This window comes from Balaenoptera ricei, chromosome 12 (assembly GCF_028023285.1).
Source record: "Balaenoptera ricei isolate mBalRic1 chromosome 12, mBalRic1.hap2, whole genome shotgun sequence".
Taxonomy (NCBI): domain Eukaryota; kingdom Metazoa; phylum Chordata; class Mammalia; order Artiodactyla; family Balaenopteridae; genus Balaenoptera; species Balaenoptera ricei.
In genome coordinates, this window is record NC_082650.1 from 40,805,785 (window position 1) to 40,826,702 (window position 20,918).

A 20,918-nucleotide genomic window follows, 5' to 3' on the forward strand; every position below is an offset into this window, starting at 1 on the left:
TTGATTTTCTACATTTTCTACAACAGTGAAACATCTGCATTGTCCAGTGGGGTAGCCATTAGCTGTATGTGTCTACTGAAAACTTAATGTGGTTAGGGAAACTAAGAGACTAAATTGATTCCTTTTTTATCCCTTTTATTTATTTATTTATTTTGGCTGCGGTGGGTCTTCATTGCTGTGCACGGGCTTTCTCTAGTTGCTGCGAGCGGGGGCTACTCTTCCTTGTGGTGTGTGGGCTTCACACTGCGGTGGCTTCTCTTGTTGCGGAGCCCAGGCTCTAGGTGCACGGGCTTCAGTAGTTGTGGCTCGTGAGCTCTAGAGCGCAGGCTCAGTAGTTGTGGTGCACGGGCTTAGTTGCTCCGTGGCATGTGGTATCTTCCCAGGCCAGGGCTCAAACCCATGTCCCCTGCATTGGCAGACATATTCTTTATGACTGTGCCACCAGGGAAGTCCCTAAATTGATTCTTTAATTTTAATTAATTTAAATTTAAAAGTAATATGTGTTAGCGGCTACTCTTTTGTGCAGTTTGTTCTGTCTGTGGCACAAATGACATTTTCAGTAGGTAGCATTGGGCAACAAATAATTTGTGTATGTGCTATCAGTTTTTTAAAGCAATATCTGTACTAATTGAAAAGCATTTTGGCTATCAGCATAACTATTCTTTTATTTTTAACAATTTGAATCTTTTGTCCAGTTTACCCTTAAGGGAATGACTTCTGAAATGGCTTTATTATGTAGTACATTTCCTATTTTTCTTGCCCTCTTAAAGTCGTTTAAAAAAAATATTGACAGCTAGGTTATTTAAATTCTCCCTACCTTACTGTTTTTTATACTCCCCCCCCCCCCCGCCTCGCCAGTCTTAGGGGTTAACAGTTAAGTGAGCTGGCTGGTACATATTTCCTAGTGCAGGAGAATAAGTATGAAATAAAATCCTGAATTTTACAGCAAATTTGTCTTTCCTAAGGTTTAAGATAATCACTTTTTATACCCTCAACTTGACTCTTTAATATTTAAATTTACCTACTGTATATCTGCTTTTTGCTCCTGCAATTTAAAGGGGATATTATATCATGTGATTGTCCCTCTTCTAAGATGTACCTTTTTCTGTGATTGTTACCTCTTCTCAAATAAAAGATAGCACGTGTAAGAAGTAAGGGGAAGGAGTAGAAGGAACAGAAGTGGGTTTAAGTGGGTAGTGAAGATAAAGGTGAGTAGAAATGAGTGCAAGGAAGAATGGCTTTTTGAAGGTTTGAGTGGAAGTAAACTAAAGAGTGAGAAAGATTATCTTGGAGATAGCTTCTCTGAGAACTCAAAGTACTATCTGTTCTTTTGTCTTCTAATTCTTTAGAGCCTCTCAAGTATATTTGTCACGTCAAAAGTTCTCCATAAAAAAAAAAAAAAAAAAAATTCTCCATAATGGCAGTTTTTCAAAGTCATTTTTTGTGAGTCATTTTGTGTAAGAACTAGGATCTTAAGAGTAAGTTCATCTAGGAAGTAGTTCTGTCAAGGAGGTTGCACCTTAAATAAACTCATGACAAACGTGAAACAGGTCACTATACTTTTGGGCAAAAGTGTGTGCTTATGAATGGTGTCTCAGGTTGTGACTAAGCAGAAGCTAGGAAGGGGCTGTGTGATTGGTGACATGATGATCATTGATTCCCCTCTTTCAAGAATTGACAAGTCAGGGAGTGTCCTCATGAAATTTTTGTAGAAGTCCCAAGGCAGTTTGACCAGTTGCCTTTGCATGAGTTTGTTGCTGGTAGCCACTCATCTCAGGGCTGGCTTGGATTGGATTGGATTGACTGGATTAGAGACTTTGGACTATGCCTCCTTTTGTTTCCTATGAACACTCCTTTATATATTCAGTAGATGCAAGCTAAACCAAAAGAAGACAGGAGTTCAGAGTCTACAAATAACAACAAAAGCAAAATGAGCACAGAAGAATAAGCAGGTTAATAGTAGAACTATTGACCAAATGGTACTCCTCCAAAACAAAAGGCTACTTTGTACAAAGACCTATTTCATTACAAATCCAAGTATAATAAAATCTAACAATGAGAACTCAGTGAAGCAAGTTGAAGCTTAGATCATTGTTGAGACAGACTCACGTGGTGGCAAATCTGAAGGATTATCAAAGTTTGGGACCTGGGGACCCAGTGAACACTCTTCTTTGAGGACCCCATGGAATGATGCCAAATGAGAATCCTCACGTTGTAATCTCAATGTAAGCTCCAGAATCGTTGAGGGTTAAGACCACTGTTCAGTATCTGACACAATGCATAAAACTGAGTTTATTGCTTACTTAATTAGGCAAAGCAGATTGTTAATATAAAATTTCGGGGAAAACTTGGAACTCAGGTTGGGCTTTCAGAGGTGAGAGTGAGTTCATGCCAACTGTAGATTTCCTGGAATGTGTCTGTTGTTGGCTGACTTTTAGAAGAAAGGGGCTAACTGATTGGTTTGCTTACAAAAGTATGTTCATTGAGATCTGTTGACATGTCATGATTAACAAGGTTTTAAACTTGTTCTAGATACCTGTTAACCATGGTTATATAGAAATATGGTTCTGGTTTTTATCTATAGAACAATTGCTCATTTTCAAGGATAGTGGGAAATTTGTTATTAATGAATAGGTGTTATTCTGGGAAAGAGGGGTGGTGGTTAAGGTAGTGGTGGGAAAATATTTCAGGGCCATGGAATAGCATGTTTAAAGGCTTTAGGGATTAGAAAACACATAGTACACTTGGAAACTGCACATATTTCATATGGCTAGACATAGATTGCTAAGAGAAATGTGAATTAGTATTAGAGAAATTTCCTGAAAATCAGTTCCCTGAAAGCTAATATTAAGTGGATGATGTTTTTTGAAAAGTTCTTAGATGCTTTAAATTGGGTCTGTGCCAGTTGACCTCAGTTTGTTTCATTCATGTATGAGGCAGGATAGAGCCTCATAATTCCATTAAAAATAGAAAAGAGCTACTTAAGGGGAATCTTCAGCCCTTTTCCTTTTGCAGATAAAAACGAGTTTGTTGTTAATTTCAGTTTTGAATGTGTTTCAAATTCAATTGGTGTGCATTGACTGGTGAGATTTTTAGTGGACTTGCTTTTAATGAATTGGTCATTTGACTGGTCACATGTTGAACTGGCTTTTGGTGACAGACTTTTACACAGGTAGATGTATTTCTCTGCATGTGTGTGTGGCTGGGGAGGGGGACATCTAGAGGATAAGAGGAATAAGACTAATGTTAGGTCATTAAAAAGTTCTTATTGTCAAATTTAGGAGATTGACCTTTATTCTGGAGGTTTAGTGAGCCACTGATAGATTTTCATGTACTGAAGTAATATGATCATATTAGGGCTTTGGAAAATTTAGAAAATGGGCTGAAGGTGCTACGTGGAGATAGTTTTTACTTCAATACTTCTCCCCTAAGAGGCTTTGCAGTAATCCAAGCAAAAGATGATGGAAACATGAATTAAGACTATGACAGTGTATTGAGATAAATGGGTGGACTCAGGAGTACTATATTTAGAATGTAGGTTTTAGAGGACTTGGCTTTTTGAAAGGGGGTTGGGTGAGGACTTACTCATTTGAATGTCTGTCATTCATTGAGATAAGTAACAGTAGGAAGAAAATAGGAAAGTTGGGAAAGGTTATACCTTTAGATTTGGTAGATTTGGTCATATTGAGTTTGAGATCCAGATTTCTGGGGGGAAGTTTCATTTTATTGATCTGGATCCTAAAGTTTGATTTAGATAAGACATAGATATGGAAGGGGGGTTCCCCAAGCCCACCCCCAGATTTGATGATTTGCTGGGAGGACTTATAGGAGTCAGCACATAGTTGTACTCCCAGATATGATTTCTTACAGAAAAAAGATACAAAGCAAAACTGGTGTAGGGAAGAGGCGCATTGGGTAAAGTCTGGAGGATACCAAGCATAAGCCTCCAAGAGCCTTTTTTTTTTTTTTTTTTTTTATATTAAGAAATGATGACCACAATATTCTAGTTAACATGTATCACCAAACATAGTTACAAATTTTTTTGTGTGATGAGAACTTTTTTTTTTAAATTAATTAATTAATTAATTTATTTTTGGCTGTGTTGGGTCTTCGTTTCTGTGCGAGGGCTTTCTCCAGTTGCGGTGAGCGGGGGCCACTCTTCATCGCGGTGCGCAGGCCTCTCACTATCGTGGCCTCTCTTGTTGCGGAGCACAGGCTCCAGACGCGCAGGCTCAGTAGTTGTGGCTCACGGGCCTAGTTGCTCCGCGGCATGTGGAATCTTCCCAGACCAGGGCTTGAACCCGTGTCCCCTGCATTGGCAGGCAGATTCTCAACCCCTGCGCCACCAGGGAGGCCCCTCCAAGAGTCTTTTTTGCCAGTGGAGTCACACAGGACTCCACTTAATTTCTCCAGTGTCAATTGTGACCGCTCATGTGAAATGTTGTTTACCAGGGTAGCTCATTAGAGACTCAGTGCCCATTTTCTTTTCAAATTGGGGGTTAATCATGTTGGCACCTTCTGCCTACTACATACCAGGGATTCCACATCCCCAGAAGGAAAACAGACGTTCCGCATAAACCACATTGTTTGTACAGTTTAGGTACAGTTCTTAGAATTGGGGGAGGCTCCTGAAATCCAAAGTTCCCAGATGCTGGTTAAGGACCAATCTTGTAAGCAGGCCTTTCTAATGATAGAAATCCTGCCATGTTAACTCTTTTGCATGAAACTGAGGCCATAAGAATGAATGAGACTAGGAAATCTATCAATTCCTTGATTCCATGATTCTGAACTTGCCTCTATCCACACAACCTCCATCTTTTTCTCATCTAAAGCTTAACCCTTCCTTCCACTTAGGTCCTAGCTGCTCCTGCTCTTAGACACTCTTCTCTCAATTATCCTTTCCTGCATAGTCAAACTTCCTTTCTGTTTACGTAAGCATGACCATATCCTTCCAACCTGAAGAATTCATTCTTGACTCTAAGATCCCACTCCTATGTTTTACTTGTTTTTTTCTTTCACAACCAGCCTTCTTGAAAATGAAAATTATGCTAGCTGCCTTTACTTTTTCCATTCCTATTCCTTATAGTTAGTTTTATTCCCCAAACTCCCCTGAAACTGATCTTTTCAAAGTCACCAAAAACCTCCTTATTACCAGATCTAACAGTTATCACTCCTTGTCTCACTGGTGGCCTCTATTTTATTTGAGAGTTAGAATGAGAGGGCATCTACAGGAAGTATGTAGGTGCAGAAGAAAGGGAGAAGATCGGAAATCTCTGCTTGAGGAGAATGGGAGAAGGAGGTAGAATAAAGACTATCAGAGAATCACTGGGTATAGAAGTTGGAGGTCATTTTTTATGACTGTTCTTTGGATTGAGATTTTTTTTTTTTTATCAGTTTTTAGCAATTCTGGTATCTAAGATAGAAATGAAGGCTAGATCCAGTTCACATTTTGCTGGCTAAGTAGGAAGAAAAGACTCAAAGGCAAGGGAACTGGGGATATTGGCAAGATAATTCTTAAAGTCATGGCCAGAATTTTTGCATCTTTCACTATAAAATGTAAAGTACAGTTGTATTTTTGCCTTGACACCAACATTGTGACAGTGTTATATTTGTTAGTTTACAAATACTTTCTGTGTTTCCCAGAATGATGCCATAGTTAAAATGTAACTGGGGAGACTGAGCTTTAATGGCCTGGAAAGGTGCTATTCTAGATTTTCTGAATATTTTTCTTAAATATTTTCCCAGCATATTTTACAGCCTTGACTAACTTCTTTTAATACATGGACTTGTGGACTTAAACTTCTGGAATTAATAAGCTATTATTTTATTAGATAACTACAGCAGTTCAGCAGTGTGTTCAGTACTTTGAGTTGTGTAAAACCATGAAAGCTGATGAGGTTTGCGGACATTCAAAGCCTTGTGGTAAGTATGATATCTTGTTACATTTTAAAAATGGTAAATTTTGTAATAAAAATAGCTTAGTAATTTATTTTTTAATATCATGATAAATTAGATTGCTTTTGCTAATACAAAATACTTTCCACAAATTTAAGATATACCATAATGATGACTTTTTATAGCAGATCTACATTTGAAGTTATTGTAGTGAATCTTACCATCTGCAGTTCTTCAGTTCATACCACGGTGTATGTCCTAGTGTGTTATGCTGCAATAATACACTAGAGGAAGAAAGAATGAAAATATATCAGTCATTTATGCATTTTAGTGGGAGGAATATTTCTGTTTTATAAAATACTGTTTTATTATTGGACACTTCACCCCACTCTGTGATTCTTTTCTGCTTATCCTCAGTCTGAGCTAAAATATCCTAGATATTTCATAATCTGGCCCTAATATATCTATCCAATCTCATATCTAGTTATTGATTAAAGTGAATCTTCTCTTAGAAGGCATACCAGTGCCTGTATACTTTGTTATTCCTACTCCAGCTGCCACTATCCATAATCCCCTACACTGATATAAATCTTATTGTGAAAGAATAAACTTTTTCAGGAAGCTTCCTTTGCCTAGTGTGAATTTTTTTTGCTCTTTTGCTTATGTCATGCAACTTGCCATGTGAATTTGATGTCTTTTATCATCCTATTTTATGTCACTTCTCTAAGCAAATATTAAGTTCTTTGAGAATATGAAGATATCTTATAATTTTCTTTATCCCTGAGTAAATTCTTAACTCAAGAAAAATGGTGAAAGACCAATTATTAACAGGTTTCAACAGATAAGTGTTTTGTAGTAGAGGAGAAAGTACAGAAGCCAGAACTTTGAGAGACAAAAAAGGTATATAAGTTGATACATATATTCTATCATCTGTAAATTCACAAATTTTTCTAATCTAGTATTAAAATGTTGTATTTAGCTTTTTTTCCCTCTACCACTCTCCCAGCCCTTCATGGCTTTGATTTTTTCCCTGTCTAGTGAAGACCTCTGGGTGTTTCACTGCATTCTTTTGACATTTCTTTCAAAATTCTTGCTTTCTTCTCTTTCAGAGTTTCCTGACTGCAGTTACTCAACTTTAGATCATCTCTGGTCCCCAGGAAATTGAACAAAGAGCATTGTAACGTTAAATTGATGGTGCGCTGATGTATTTCTCTTGCTTCCATGGCTCTTTGTGTTGCTTTGGAATCAACTTAGATGTTCTTTCTTCAGTGTTCCACCAGTCCCATCAAACCCCCTGCCTTGCTCCTGCCCACTTTTCTCTCGAGGAAACCTTGCATCCTACTTTACTGAGAAAAATGGAACATTTTGGATATGAAATCCCCAAATGTCCTGCATCTATACCTACAGATGCATATTTATATGCTCTTATCAGTATTCCCTTCTCCAGGCTACAATGAAGAGTAATCCTTCTGTTCCAGATTGATCCATTTGACTGTTCTTGATTCTGTTTCCATCTGGTGTTTTTTTTTTTTTAAGAACCAGGACATTGCTTCATTTGTTGTTGTGTCTCCCCTTCTATTGGTACCTTTCCTTGCATTCTCTAAACCTACTCATATCTTTCATATAAAAAACTGAGCAAGTTCATATGTACCTCACATCTCTCTGCTTCCCTTAAGAGAAAAGTCCTTCCAAGTGTTTAATATACACCCAGGCCCCATTTCTTTACCGCCTATTCACTTCTCAACCACGGAAATGAGGCTTTTATTTCTATGATTCAATGATCTTCCCATTATTAACTTTCTCTTCTTTCTTGCCCTCATTTTATAGCATTTGCCTCTCTTGACCCTTTCCCTCATCTTCCTAGTACCATTCTTTGATTTCTTCATTCTCATCTAATAAGTTTTTCTTAGTCACTTGAAAGCCTCTTTTCTTTATATGTCTGTACTCACAAAAGTTTTGCCTTTTATTTTTTTTTTCAGCTTAGTCTACCTGTTCTTTCTTGAGGGAGCCCATTCACTCTCATGGTTTCAAATATTACATATTTATATATATAAGTGATGACTCTGAAATATTTAAGTCTATACTCCTTTCATGAATTCCAGACCAATGTACTCGTTATATTTAGTATTCTATCTGGAAGATCCATGGGAACTTCAATATTAAAATATCAAGGGCTGAAATCACTATTTTCTTTCTAAACATTTTTTCTTCAGAATTAAATAGAAGAAGAATTTACTATGTACACAGATATTTGAGTTAGGAACTTGAGAATTTTTTTTTATCTTTTCATGGTCTACATGTAATTCTGGCTAAGGCATATTGATTTCAGTTCCTTAAACATCTGTCTGCTGTTCTCCATTCTTTTTTCTTATGGAGGCTTTTGTTCATGATTTTCCTAATGAGTCTTACTTTAAGCCTTGGCCTTCTTCCATTCACCTTTCCATGTTGCCATCAGAGTCAGTTTTCCACATGCGTGTTTGATTCCTTTGCTGCTTGAAACCCTTTAATATCATCCCAGTTGCCTCTATAATATAGCCCATACTCTTTCTGCAGCTAAATCCTATGTGATCTGCTGCAGCTACCCTCTAGCCTTTTGTTTCTCCTACTTGTCCTCGCCATGCTCTGTTCATATCAGGCTGTTTGCCATACTCTGAATTGGAAGGCCAGTTTCATGCTGCTTCTTGGTTTTTGACACCAGCAAATAGTTCAGGCTCTTAAATAAAAGAGGTACTCAATAGATCTCGAATGTATGGATGAATGAGTGAATAAATGATATATGTTAGAAGGAGTCTGTATTTTATTACAGATTGTAATTTCATTTGCAAACATGGTTATAAATATGATCGTTTGTAGTACTGGCTTTTAATTGGTAGAATTAAACAATAAGTAATGTTTTATATTCCTTTCTTTCTTAACTTGAAGTATGTTTATAATGAGAGATAACTAACAATCTTATGGTGTTTGTTTTAGAATGAACACTGCATGTTGTACTTTTCTGAGGTTTGATAAATTTTATAATGAATGCTTTTCTTCAGATTTAAGTGTGTTAAAGTGTCTTGGGAAACAGTAAAGAATTTTTTAAAAAATTTACACCAAGTGTCTCCATTATAGACTGCAGCCTTGTTTAATATTCAGAGGGGAATGAAATAAGTACTGTAAAATATAATGGCATTAAAACAAATGTAATTGTTTTTCTTTTAAGGGAATAAGCAGAAAACTTTCTACTACTCAGGACAAGAATTACAATATATTTATTTCATTCACTCACTGTGCCTTTTAGGAAGATTATTGATCTATACACAAGGCAGAAAGCTATTTCCTATAAAGCTGAAGAATAAAAAAGGTAAGTGCAATTAGGAGATATGAATATGTTCAGGTATGGTAAGATTTGTGCTATGGATTTTTAAAATTTAGAGATTTAGCTTGGTCTCTCCTAGGGTACTGAGCAACATACCTTTTTGTTCTGCTGACAGGCTTACATATCTTGAAGTGTTATTATTTTTTTTTTGTTTGTCAGTATGTACTTCTTCCTATATGTATAATTTTATTTCCCCTGTCTTTAATGTTTTCCTTATTTTTTCTCTGCCCTTCAAAATCCTAGATATACTGGATGATCCAAATCTGGATCCAGAACTAGAAGTCCTTGTTTAAGTTCTGGTTCCCCTAAAAACTAGCTGAGATCTTTGGGCAAATCACTGAACTATTTGTTTCTTTATCTGTAAAAATGGAATATCAGTGCTGGACTCAGGGAATATTTGAGATGATCACAGAGAAGAGGTTTGGGAATAGTATTTTATAAACTGCAAAGCCCTGTACCATATGATATATTACTATATTATTGTTACCCTAAGTCCCGTTTTTAAAGTTTTCTCCTTCAGAATTCACATGCTGTTAGTTGTCTTCCTTACTTCCCTTAAAACTTTTGTCTATTCTAGAAATATAGTACAGAGTAGAGATCAGCAAACTTTGCCTGTAAAGTGCCAGATAGTAAATTTTTTGGACCACATACTGTCTCTGTTGCATATTCTTTGTGTGTGTATATATGCACACACATGCATGTGCAAAAAAGTTAACACATTAGGCCCAGAGACCACTATCCTTAGAAAGGGCTGCTTGCAAGGCTGGACTTCGGCTGGCATCTAGGAACTTGGATTTTTCACTGTTGCCAGAACTAATAACATTTTAGGCATAGTGAGCCACTCTTAATACAAACAATGTGTTTTAAGCTGAAAACCTGCTTTCCTTCTGGGTGTCTGGAATCCTGGTATGTATTGGGCAGAGAGTGCTTATATATATGACCAGTCTCCAATAAACAACTTTGCGCATTGACTCTCTAATGAGCTTCCTTGGTAGACAGCATTTCACATGTGTTGTCACAACTTGTTGTTGGAAGAATTAAGTGTATTCTGTGTGATTCTTTGGGAGAGGACTCTTACACAGTTGTACCTGGTTTGCTCTTGATTTCACCCTATGTGGCTTTTCCCTTTGATTTTACTTTGTATCCTTTTGTTGTAATAAATCATAGCTGGGGGTATTACTGTATGTTGAATTCTGTGAGTCTTCCTAGTGAATCTTGGAATGGTTTTGAGGACCCTGACATGCTTTACACACCTTTTAAAAATGGAAAAATCATTCTTAGCTTTCAGGCCTTACAAAATTAGGATATGATGGCTATAGATTCCCAATCCTGTTATAAAGTATCTTCATTTTGAACATTTTATACTGTTTCCTAGTTGTTTTACTTAAGCCTTTTCTCCATGGTTAAGTTGATTATGAACTCCTTAAGAAAAAGTGTTTTATGTACTTTTTTGTGGTACTGCCACATAATCCTAGGTATAATGGGCACGCAGAGAAATGACTTTCAAGAAAAGAGCTGCCGTTGTATAGGATATTGTGAACTTTACAGAAATAGAAAGATTAATGTATATTTGTGATGTTTCAGGTGTTCAGCTTAAATTTATGTCTATCATCTAACTTATTTAGCATTTTAATTGACTTTTGACAGCAACATTTTGGCCTATCAGATGTCACAGATCATCTCAAAACTCAATTTTGAGAGATCTATCCTACTGTATTTAGTATAGGTCAGCATTCACTTTTAATTCACATGTGCTTTCACCAGAAATTTTTTATGTAAGCTTCTATAGCAGGTGTTGGTAAGCTATAGCCCATAGACCAAATCTGGTACACTGTTCTATATGGCTTTTGAGCTAAGATAAGCTTGTATATTCTTAAATTATTGGGAAAACTTAATGTGTGATGGGAAAAAATATATAAAATTCATATTTCAGCATACATAAATTTTTTTGGAAAATAGCCACACTCATTCATTTGCAAATTGTCTATGGCTACCTTAGTGCATCAAGAGCAGAGTTGAATCTTTGTGACAGACTGTTTGGCCACAAAGCCTACACTATTCACTATCTGGTCAAGAAAGTTTGCTAACCCCTATTCTACAGTGCTATATAGGTAAGTTAGCTGGACCAATATACTAAGCTGAATTTTACTGCTCCTAATTGAATAAACTCAAACAACCCTTGATCAGATTCATAGATCTTCCTATGGTAGGTTTATATTAAATGATTGGTTCAACATAAGTGGTAAAACTACACCTTCACATAGCAACTATTGCATCATTTACCCTCGTTATCTTTTAACTTACTATGTCTAATTTATTCTTCCATATATAATCTTGGATTATAGCCCCTTTCTCCCTAATTGTACCACAGTCTCTATGAAACCTCAGATTAGGAGGATGGAAGCTTAGTTAAAATTTTTCTAAGTTGTAAACATATGCTAGAAAATAACTTTTTTTTCCCTTTCTTTTTGAAGATTCAGTATCCCTTACAGATCTGCTGGTTCTGTTTACCCAACTTATCTATTACTCACCAAGTTGTCCAAAGATGACATCACCTGGTCATTTAGGTAATTCTGCTTCTATTGTTATTATAAATAGAGAAATAGAAACCATCTAAAAATATTCTATTTTCTGGATGTTTTGAGTGATGGACCTAGTTTAGTAAAGAGGTTTCATTAAGATGCAGCATTATTCATAAGAAATTACATTGGTCCTCCCAGATGGCTTCACAGGAGAATTCTATCAAACATTTAGAGAAGAGCTAACACCCATCCTTCTCAAACTCTTCCAAAACACTGCAGAGGGAGAAACACTCTCAAATTCATTCTACGAAGCCACCATCACCCTGATACCAAAACCAGAAAAAGATATCACAAAAAAAGAAAATTATAGACCAATATCACTGATGAACATAGATGCAAAAATCCTGAACAAAATACTAGCAAACAGAATCCAACAGCACAGTAAAAGGATCATATACCATGATCAAGTGGGATTTATCCCAGGGATGCAAGGCTTCTTCAGTATACGTAAATTAATCAGTGTGACACACCACATTAACAAATTAAGGAATAAAAACCATATGATCATCTCAATAGATGCAGAAAAAGCTTTTGAAAAAATTCAACACCCATTTATGATAAAAACTTTCCAGAAAATGGACATAGAGGGAACCTACCTCAACATAATAAAGGCCATATATGACAAACCCACAGCAAGCATCATACTCAATGGTGAAAAACTGAAAGCATTTCCACTAAGATCAGGAGCAAGACAAGGATGTCCACTCTCACCACTATTATTCAACATAGTTTTAGAAGTTGTAGCCACAGCAGTCAGAGAAGAAAAAGAAATAAAAATAATACAAGTTGGAAAAGAAGTAAAACTCACTGTTTGCTGATGATGTGATACTATACATAGAAAATCTTAAAGATGCCAGCAGAAAATTACTAGAACAAATCAATGAATTTGGTAAGGTTGCAGGATATAAAATTGATGCCCAGAAATCTCTGGCATTCCTATACACCAACAACGAAAAATCTGAAAGAGAAATTAAGGAAACACTCCCATTTACCATTGCAACAAAAAGAATAAAATACCTAGGAAGAAACCTGCCTAAGGAGGCGAAAGACTTGTACTCAGAAAACTATTAAACACTGTTGAAAGAAATCAAAGATGACATAAACAGATGGAGAGATATACCATGTTCTTGGATTGGAAGAATCAATATTGTGAAAATGACTATAATACCCAAAGCAATCTACAGATTCATTGCAATCCCTATCAAGCTACCAATGGCATTTTTCACAGAATTAGAACAAAAAAACTTACAATTCACATGGAAACACAAAAGACCCCCGAATAGCCAAAGCAATCTTGAGAAAGAACAATGGAGTTGGGGGAATCAGGCTCCCCGACTTCAAACTATACCACAAAGCTACAGTAATCAAGACAGTATGGTGCTGGCACAAAAATGGAAATATAGATCAATAGTACAGGTTAGAATGCCCAGAGATAAACCCACACACATATGGGCACCTAATTTACGACAAAGGAGGCAAGAACATACAGTGGAGAAAAGACAGCCTCTTCAATAACTGGTGCTGTGAAAACTGGACAGCTACATGTAAAAGCATGAAATTAGAACACTACCTAACACCATACAAAAATAAACCCCAAATGGATTAAAGACTTAATTGTAAGATCAGACACTATAAAACTTTTAGAGGAAAACATAGGAAAAACACTCTTTGACATAAACCACAGCAAGATCTTTTTTAACCTACCTCCTAGAGTAACAAATAACAAAAATAAACAAATGGGACTTAAAAGGTTCTGCACAGCAAAGGAAACCATAAGACAAAAAGACAACCCTCAGAATGGGAGAAAATATTTGCAAATGAAACAACAGACAAAGGATTAATCTCTAAAATATACAAACAGCTCATGGAGCTCAGTATCAAAATAATCCAGTTATAAAATGGGTAGAAGACCTAAATAGACATTTCACCAAGGAAGACATACAGACGGCCAAGAGGCACGTGAAAAGATGCTCAACATCACTAATTATTAGAGAAATGCAAATCAAAACTACAATGAGGTATCACCTCATGCTGGTCAGAATGGCCATTATCAAAAAAATGCTGGAAAGGGTGTGGTGAAAAAGGAACCCTCCTGCACTGTTGGTGGGAATGTAAGTTGATAACAACCACTATGGAAAACAGTGTGGAGGTTCTTTAAAAAACTAAAAATAGAACTACCATATGACCCAGCAATCCCACTACTGGGCATATACCCTGAGAAAACCATAATTCAAAAAGAGACATGTACCACAGTGTTCATTGCAGCACTATTTACAATAGCCAGGTCATGGAACCAACCTATTTGTCCATCAACAGATGAATGGATAAAGAAGATGTGGCACATATATCCAATGGAATATTACTCAACCATAAAAAGAAATGAAATTGAGTTATTTGTAGTGAGGTGGATGGACCTAGAGTCTGTCATACAGAGTGAAGAAAGTCAGAAAGAGAAAAACAAATACTGTACACTAATGCATATATATGGAATCTAAAAAAAAAAAAAAATGGTTCTGATGAACCTAGTTGCAGGGCAGGAATAAAGAGGTAGAAATAGAGAATGGACTTGATGATATGGGGTGGGAGGGGGAAGCTGGGGCAAAGTGAGAGTAGCACTGACATATATACACTACCGAATATAAAATAGTTGGCTGGTGGGAAACAGCAGTGTAGCACAGGGAGTACAGCTTGGTACTTTGCGATGACCTAGAGGGGTGGGCTAGGGAGGAAGGGAGGGAGGCTCAAGAGGGAGGGAGTATGGGGACATGTGTATGCACATGGCTGATTCGCTTTGTTGTGCAGCAGAAACTAACAGGGTATTGTGAAGCAATTATACTCTAATAAAGATCTATTAAAAAAAAAAAAAGAAATTACATTGGTCCTGGAAGTAAACCATGAAATTTAATTATTTCACTGATATTTAAGGTGTACGTTTTTATTTAGAACCAATTTTGCTGAGAATTCTGATGTTTAAGATCAAGATATTCTTAAACGATATTAAGATAAGTTTGATAGGTACTAGTGTGTTCTTTATTGGTATTTTCTATCCTTTATATTTTCCTGGGTGTTTTGATCAGCTTGCTTGTTTCAGCTTATAGCCAATACTTATTTTTGGGGTCATCTTTTATTGAAGAATAAAGCAAAAGAAAACCTTTTCTTTTTTTCAGAAAAATACCTTTTAGTCTTATAACTGTTGACTGACTTATAAAAAATTTTTAAAATGTTAACATTTAAAAGATAACTTGTATTGATATTCAAAGGAAAAAGTTTGTTTTCAAAGTAAAACACTTAATAACAACCCGCCTCCTCCCCCCACCACCCAGATTTATAGACTCAAGCATTCTAAACATGGAAGTTACTTTAGAAATGATGGTACAGATTCTTAGAGGAACACAGGTGAATCACAGAAAAAAATTATTTGGGTTATATATTACTGTTGTAATACATCTATCAATTGGTAGGTTTTATCCATGCAATTATAACAGCCTATTAGTCCTAACAATGTTTCTCATACTTTTTCTGCCTTTAAGGTATTGATATTTACATGTATAAAGTACTAGGTTAGGTACCCCTGCTATATGCTCCTACAACATACTACCCTTCCTTTATGAAAAATATTATCCTTTGTTATAATTGATAATATCTTGCTTTACCATCTTGTGGACTACTTGTCTTATTTACTTCTTTGTCTACATAGTACTCAAAAGTAGCAGAAAGTTGGATGAATGAATGAATAATGGTCAGATGCTCATCAGTCGTCTCTCACTGCAAACAGGGTTTCTCATCTTGAGCTGGTTAAAAAAATCACTGAACTTTTCTGTTTTCCCTTTCTGTCAAGTATTTGCTTAGTGTATTTATGGAGTATGGAATATTGTAGTATAAATTAAGAACTTTGGTGTTTTAGTCTTGTATCTTACTAGGATAACCTTACATTACTAACTTTTGTAAAACACTGTCTTGTAAAACTTTATTATCTTCATGTAAAACACTATTTTGTTCAGTATATTAGGAGTTCAAATATCTGGAAATGTTAATTTATGAAACTAAAAATACCATATTTATTTTAGGGACTGTTCCCCATATTATATTTATTTGTATCTGTGTCTTCCTATATATATTTTAAAACAAAGTCTTAAAAATTCTCATTGATTTCATTGGTTTTATGGTAACACAAGAAGTATTCTAGTCTCCATTAAAGTTTCTCCTCTGCCTTCTTTTTGGCTGTGTTTTGTCTTAATGACTCTAATTTTCTACGAGGCTTGACACCTGAAGACACTTTCTTCTTTTTTAAGAAAAAGAAGAAAAGTGAATACAATAAGTAAGGTGTTTGCCAGGAGGGGAGAAGTTGTGAATTTGCTTCAGACCACATTCTCACTGTCAAGCAGAGCGTTAATGTCAAACAGCAAATGATCTCATGGTGTCTTTTGGTATTTATATTGTCATTTACTCACTTTTATTAACTTGAAGATAAGTTAAGCTAACATTCTCTTAAGTTTAAGGTCATAATTTGGTAATAAATCATCCTTTGGGCATCCTTTTATTAACCTTGATGAGCTTTTTGGAACAGCTGTAGTTAACAGAAATAAAAGATATAATAATGTCTTAAGTTTTAATTTTCAAAAAATACTTCTTTTTTATCAGAGAATTACTCTCCTGCAAGTATGGTAACTGAAATTCTTTGTATACTCTGTGATCAAAAAGAATGTGCAATTGAATGTTTATATAACAACACTGTGATCGAGGCGCTTCTTCAACCTATTCATAACCTAATGAAAGGAACTAAGGTTAGTATTAAAGAGTCTCTTAATTGGATATTAGTGAATATTCAATGGGACTTCTAAATTTGATAAATCTGAAGTATTATACCATTTTCCCTATAAATGTATTTTAAATCTTAGTTTATGCAATCAGTTGATTTTAGTTATGACAATGTGGGGGGAAAAGTACATATAACATCTTAAACTTTTTTTGGTCAGGCTTAGATTGTAAGGACTAAAGTTATTATATTAAGCTATTTGTTTTGCAAATCTAATAAGTCTTGTGAATGTTTTGTTGTTTGTTTTAATGGCAACTGTATAGCCTTTGGAAATATTTTCCTGAAGAGCCAGCTTTGTTTTACATGAAGAACAAGTACTACTTTAGAAAAACTTATAATTATCCCAGTTCTGAACATACGTATATGTCTCTTTACAGGTTGTACAGTATATTTCCTTACATTATATAATTTAACCTTCACAGCTGAGGCTGAAAGAAGCAAATTGCTTAAGGTCAGACATTTAACAGGTGGAAGAGTTGGTACCACTACCACTAGTGCAGTCTAATATATCTCTCCACTTTTTATGACTTAAATTTCTGGGGAATGACTTAAAGCTTTATCAGTAGGCTACAGGTTTTCGCCTTTCCATGTCCGTGTTTTGTAGTGTTTTTATTAGTTTCGTCTCCCTTTGCCCACCTCTCAATGGGCTGAGCAGCTGCTCACCCATTCAAGTATTCATTATTTATTGCTCATTTAGAAAACATTATGCATTTATGTGAATGTAGTACAAAGTATAGAATTCTAGGAAAGTAAGTAGATATAATGAAAGTATTTTGACCTTAGTCAACCTCAGGGAAACAAGATGAGCAGAGAAGAAACAAATAGAGCATAATACACAACTGAATATTATAGAATGCCATAAAGTAAATTGTGAAACATAAACCATATACCAGAGCTGAGATATGTACTCCTGAATCTTGAGCCATAGCTATTGTTTGCTTCTTTGCTTCATACATCTATCTTTAACTTTCTGTTTTCTTTTGGCATCTTTCTTTACCAGTATATACTGGTAAAGCTAGTTTTAGTACTTTTAAGAATCAAACGTGGGGAAATATAATTGGTCCAACCTATGTTTTCTCATTAGATGACATCATTGGCTATTGGCCAGCCCATGAATTGGCTGTCCTTAGTCACACCTACAACTCATGACCCAACAACCAGGTGTAGGAAGGGATGGTATCCTTTAGAAAAGATGGTAGTATATTAGATACCATGTATAATAAAATTAGATTAGATATACAGGAACCCAGTGAGTGAGAAGTAAAGGGCAAAGAAGAAGAGCTACTGCATTTGTCAGCTAGAATTATATACATATAAAACTGTAATAGCAGCAATTCTTTCAACTGTCTTAATAATCAATAATTGGTTTGGGTAGAATTGTGTATGTATTTGCCTTACCATCTGTGCTGGTACGAGAATATAATCTAATGACACATTTAATTCAGACATTACTTCACAGCCAAACAATCAACTTTTTTGTTGTGGTAATATAACTTTATTAGACTACATGACCACCCTTGAATGTTAGTCTGTGATATGTTAGCGTGTCTTAAAATTATATGATATCTTTAATGTGCAGGCTGCTCCAAATTGCTCTGAAACAGCTTTAATTCATGTAGCTGATATTTTGGCAAGAATTGCTTCTGTAGAAGAAGGACTTATTCTACTACTTTATGGAGAAAATATGAGCTCTTCTGAAGAAAAAAGGTATGTTTCTGTTTTGAGTTTGTGGAATTTTTTAGCATATTTTCTCATACGTGATTTAAAGTTTCCAAAAATTTTGTCATATATTAATGAAAATCGGGATAACTATTCTAGATATAGTTAAGTTTCCTGATCAACTGCTAACATATTAGATCATCAGAAAGTTGCAGGAGTAAGCAGGATTATGGATTATACAGGCACAGTAGGTCTTGATGTATGCAACTTCAAAATAAGAATAGGAGGGTTCACACTACATGGGATCTTTTTTGCTTCCTTGGACTGTACTCTTCCAACTTCTAAAGCCACACAAGATTGATTTCAAGTTAAACCACACAATGGAAATGCTGACTACTTCCACATCTTCCTTCTCTAACCCCTACTCAGTTCTATCTCCTGGCTTAGCCAATGGTAACATTTTGGTTATGCTTCCAGACTTTCTCTGCACCTATAATGATGCATCAAGTATATATGTTCATATTTATAGAATTCTTTCTCATTTCAAAAATGGTGTATACATTACTCTGCAGTTTTTTTGTGTGTAACCAAAGCATCTTCCTAGGTGAATGAAACATTTTTAATAGCTCTATGATACTTTTTTGTATGCTTTACCATAATTTATTTATTTATCTCTCCAATTATTGGATATCAAGTTGTGTTTAGGATTTTGCCTTCATAAATAACACCACAGTGAGTGTTCTTTTATCCTGTTGAAGTGGTAGATTACATTAATTAACTTTTTGAATATTGAACCAGCTTTGCATACCTAGAATAATTGTTTTTATACATTGTTAAATTTGATTTGCTGGGCTTCCCTGGTGGCGCAGTGGTTGAGAATCTGCCTGCCAATGCAGGGGACATGGGTTCGAGCCCTGGTCTGGGAAGATCCCACATGCCACGGAGCAATTGGGCCCGTGAGCCACAATTACTGAGCCTGCACATCTGGAGCCTGTGCTGCACAACAAGAGAGGCCGCGATAGTGAGAGGCCCGCACACCGCGATGAAGAGTGGACCCCGCTTGCCGCAACTAGAGAAAGCCCTCGCACAGAAATGAAGACCCAACACAGCCATAAATAAATAAATTAATTAATTTAAAAAAAAAATTTGATTTGCTAATATTAGTAGAGGATTTTTGTCTGTGTTTGTGAGAGAGATTGGTCTGTAGTTTTTGTGATCTTTGGCCTTACTGTAAAATGCTGGTCTCATAAGTTAGGAAGTGTTCTTTGTCTATCTTCTGGAAGAGATTTGGCATAATTTCTTAAATGTTTGATAGAATTCACCAGTGTACCTATTTGGGTGTGGTGTTTTCTGTTTAGGAAGATTATTATTTATTCTATTTCTTTAATAGAAATGGGTTTGTTCAGATTGCTAGAGTTTTGGCAGGTTGTGTCTTTCAAGGAATTGGTCCACTTATCTAAGTTTTAAATTTGTGGGCATAGACTTTTTTTTAATTTGTTTTTACAGTATTCCTTTATTACCCTTTTAAAGTCTATGGGATTAGTAGAGACAGCCCCTCTTAATTCTGATGTTAATTTGCTTCTACTTTTTTTTTTCCCCTCTAACCTGGCTAGAGGCTTTTCAATTTTACTGATCTTTTTAAAAGACTAGCTTTTTCCCCCTCTGTTCATTTCCTGTTTTTAATTTGATTTCTGTTCTAGTTTTTATTTTCTGCTTCCTTTTGGATTTAGTTTCATTTTCCATGGTGAAAGCTTAGATTATTGAATTTTAGGTTTTCTTTCTAATATGTGCGTTCAATGATATAAATTTCCCTCTAAGCACTGCTTTTGCTGCATCCGACAATTGAGTTGTATTTTCATTTTCATTAGTTCAAAATATTTTTAAACATCTCTGTAGACTTCTTTGACCTATGAGTTATTTATGGGTCTGAGAGTATATTTTGTATGATTTATATTTTTAATTTGTTAAAATGTGTTTTATGACCCAGAATGTGGTCTCTTAGTGAATGTTATGTCTTATGTGAGCTTGAGAAAAATGTATATTCTGCTATTGAAGTATTCTATACATACCAGTTATATACTGTTGGTAGTTGGTGGTGTTCAGTTCAGCTATGTCCTTACTAGCTTCATGCTGAATCTGTCAATTACTGACAGAGGGGTGTTGAAATTTCAGACTATATCAGTGAATTCATCATTTTCTTCTTGCATTTCTGTTAGTTTCTGCTTCATGTATTTTGACACTATTGGGTGCATACACATTAAGGATCGTTATGTCTTTTTGGAAAATTGACCCCCTTTATTATGTAATGTGCCCTTTGTGTAATTTTCCTTGCTGTGAAGTCTGAAATTAATATAGCTACTCCAGCTTTCTCTTGATTGTCGGTATATGTCTTTCTTCATCCCTTTACTTTTAATCTGTCTTTGTCATTGTATTTAAAATGGGCTTCTATAGATACCACATAACTGAGTCTTGTTTTTTTATCTAGTCTGACAGTCTTTCTTTTAATTGATTCTTGTCATTTAGAGTTATTTGATATGATTGGATTAATATCTACCATATTTGTTACTGTCTTCTGTTTTGCCTTTATTCTTCCCTTTTTTTGTGTGTT

The 20,918-nt window shown here is 35.5% G+C and overlaps 1 protein-coding gene across 2 annotated transcripts in view; it reads left to right on the forward strand.

Annotated features, from left to right (window-relative positions):
- TBC1D32 (TBC1 domain family member 32) overlaps positions 1-20,918 on the forward strand; it is a 185,970-nt gene that overhangs the window by 37,560 nt on the left and 127,492 nt on the right. For both annotated transcript variants that reach the window (XM_059941965.1, XM_059941966.1), the window contains 5 exons: positions 5,832-5,922; positions 9,098-9,238; positions 11,728-11,820; positions 16,477-16,619; positions 18,231-18,358. In XM_059941965.1, coding sequence (XP_059797948.1) covers positions 5,832-5,922; positions 9,098-9,238; positions 11,728-11,820; positions 16,477-16,619; positions 18,231-18,358 — 596 coding nt within the window. The remainder of the gene's footprint in view (positions 1-5,831; positions 5,923-9,097; positions 9,239-11,727; positions 11,821-16,476; positions 16,620-18,230; positions 18,359-20,918) is intronic.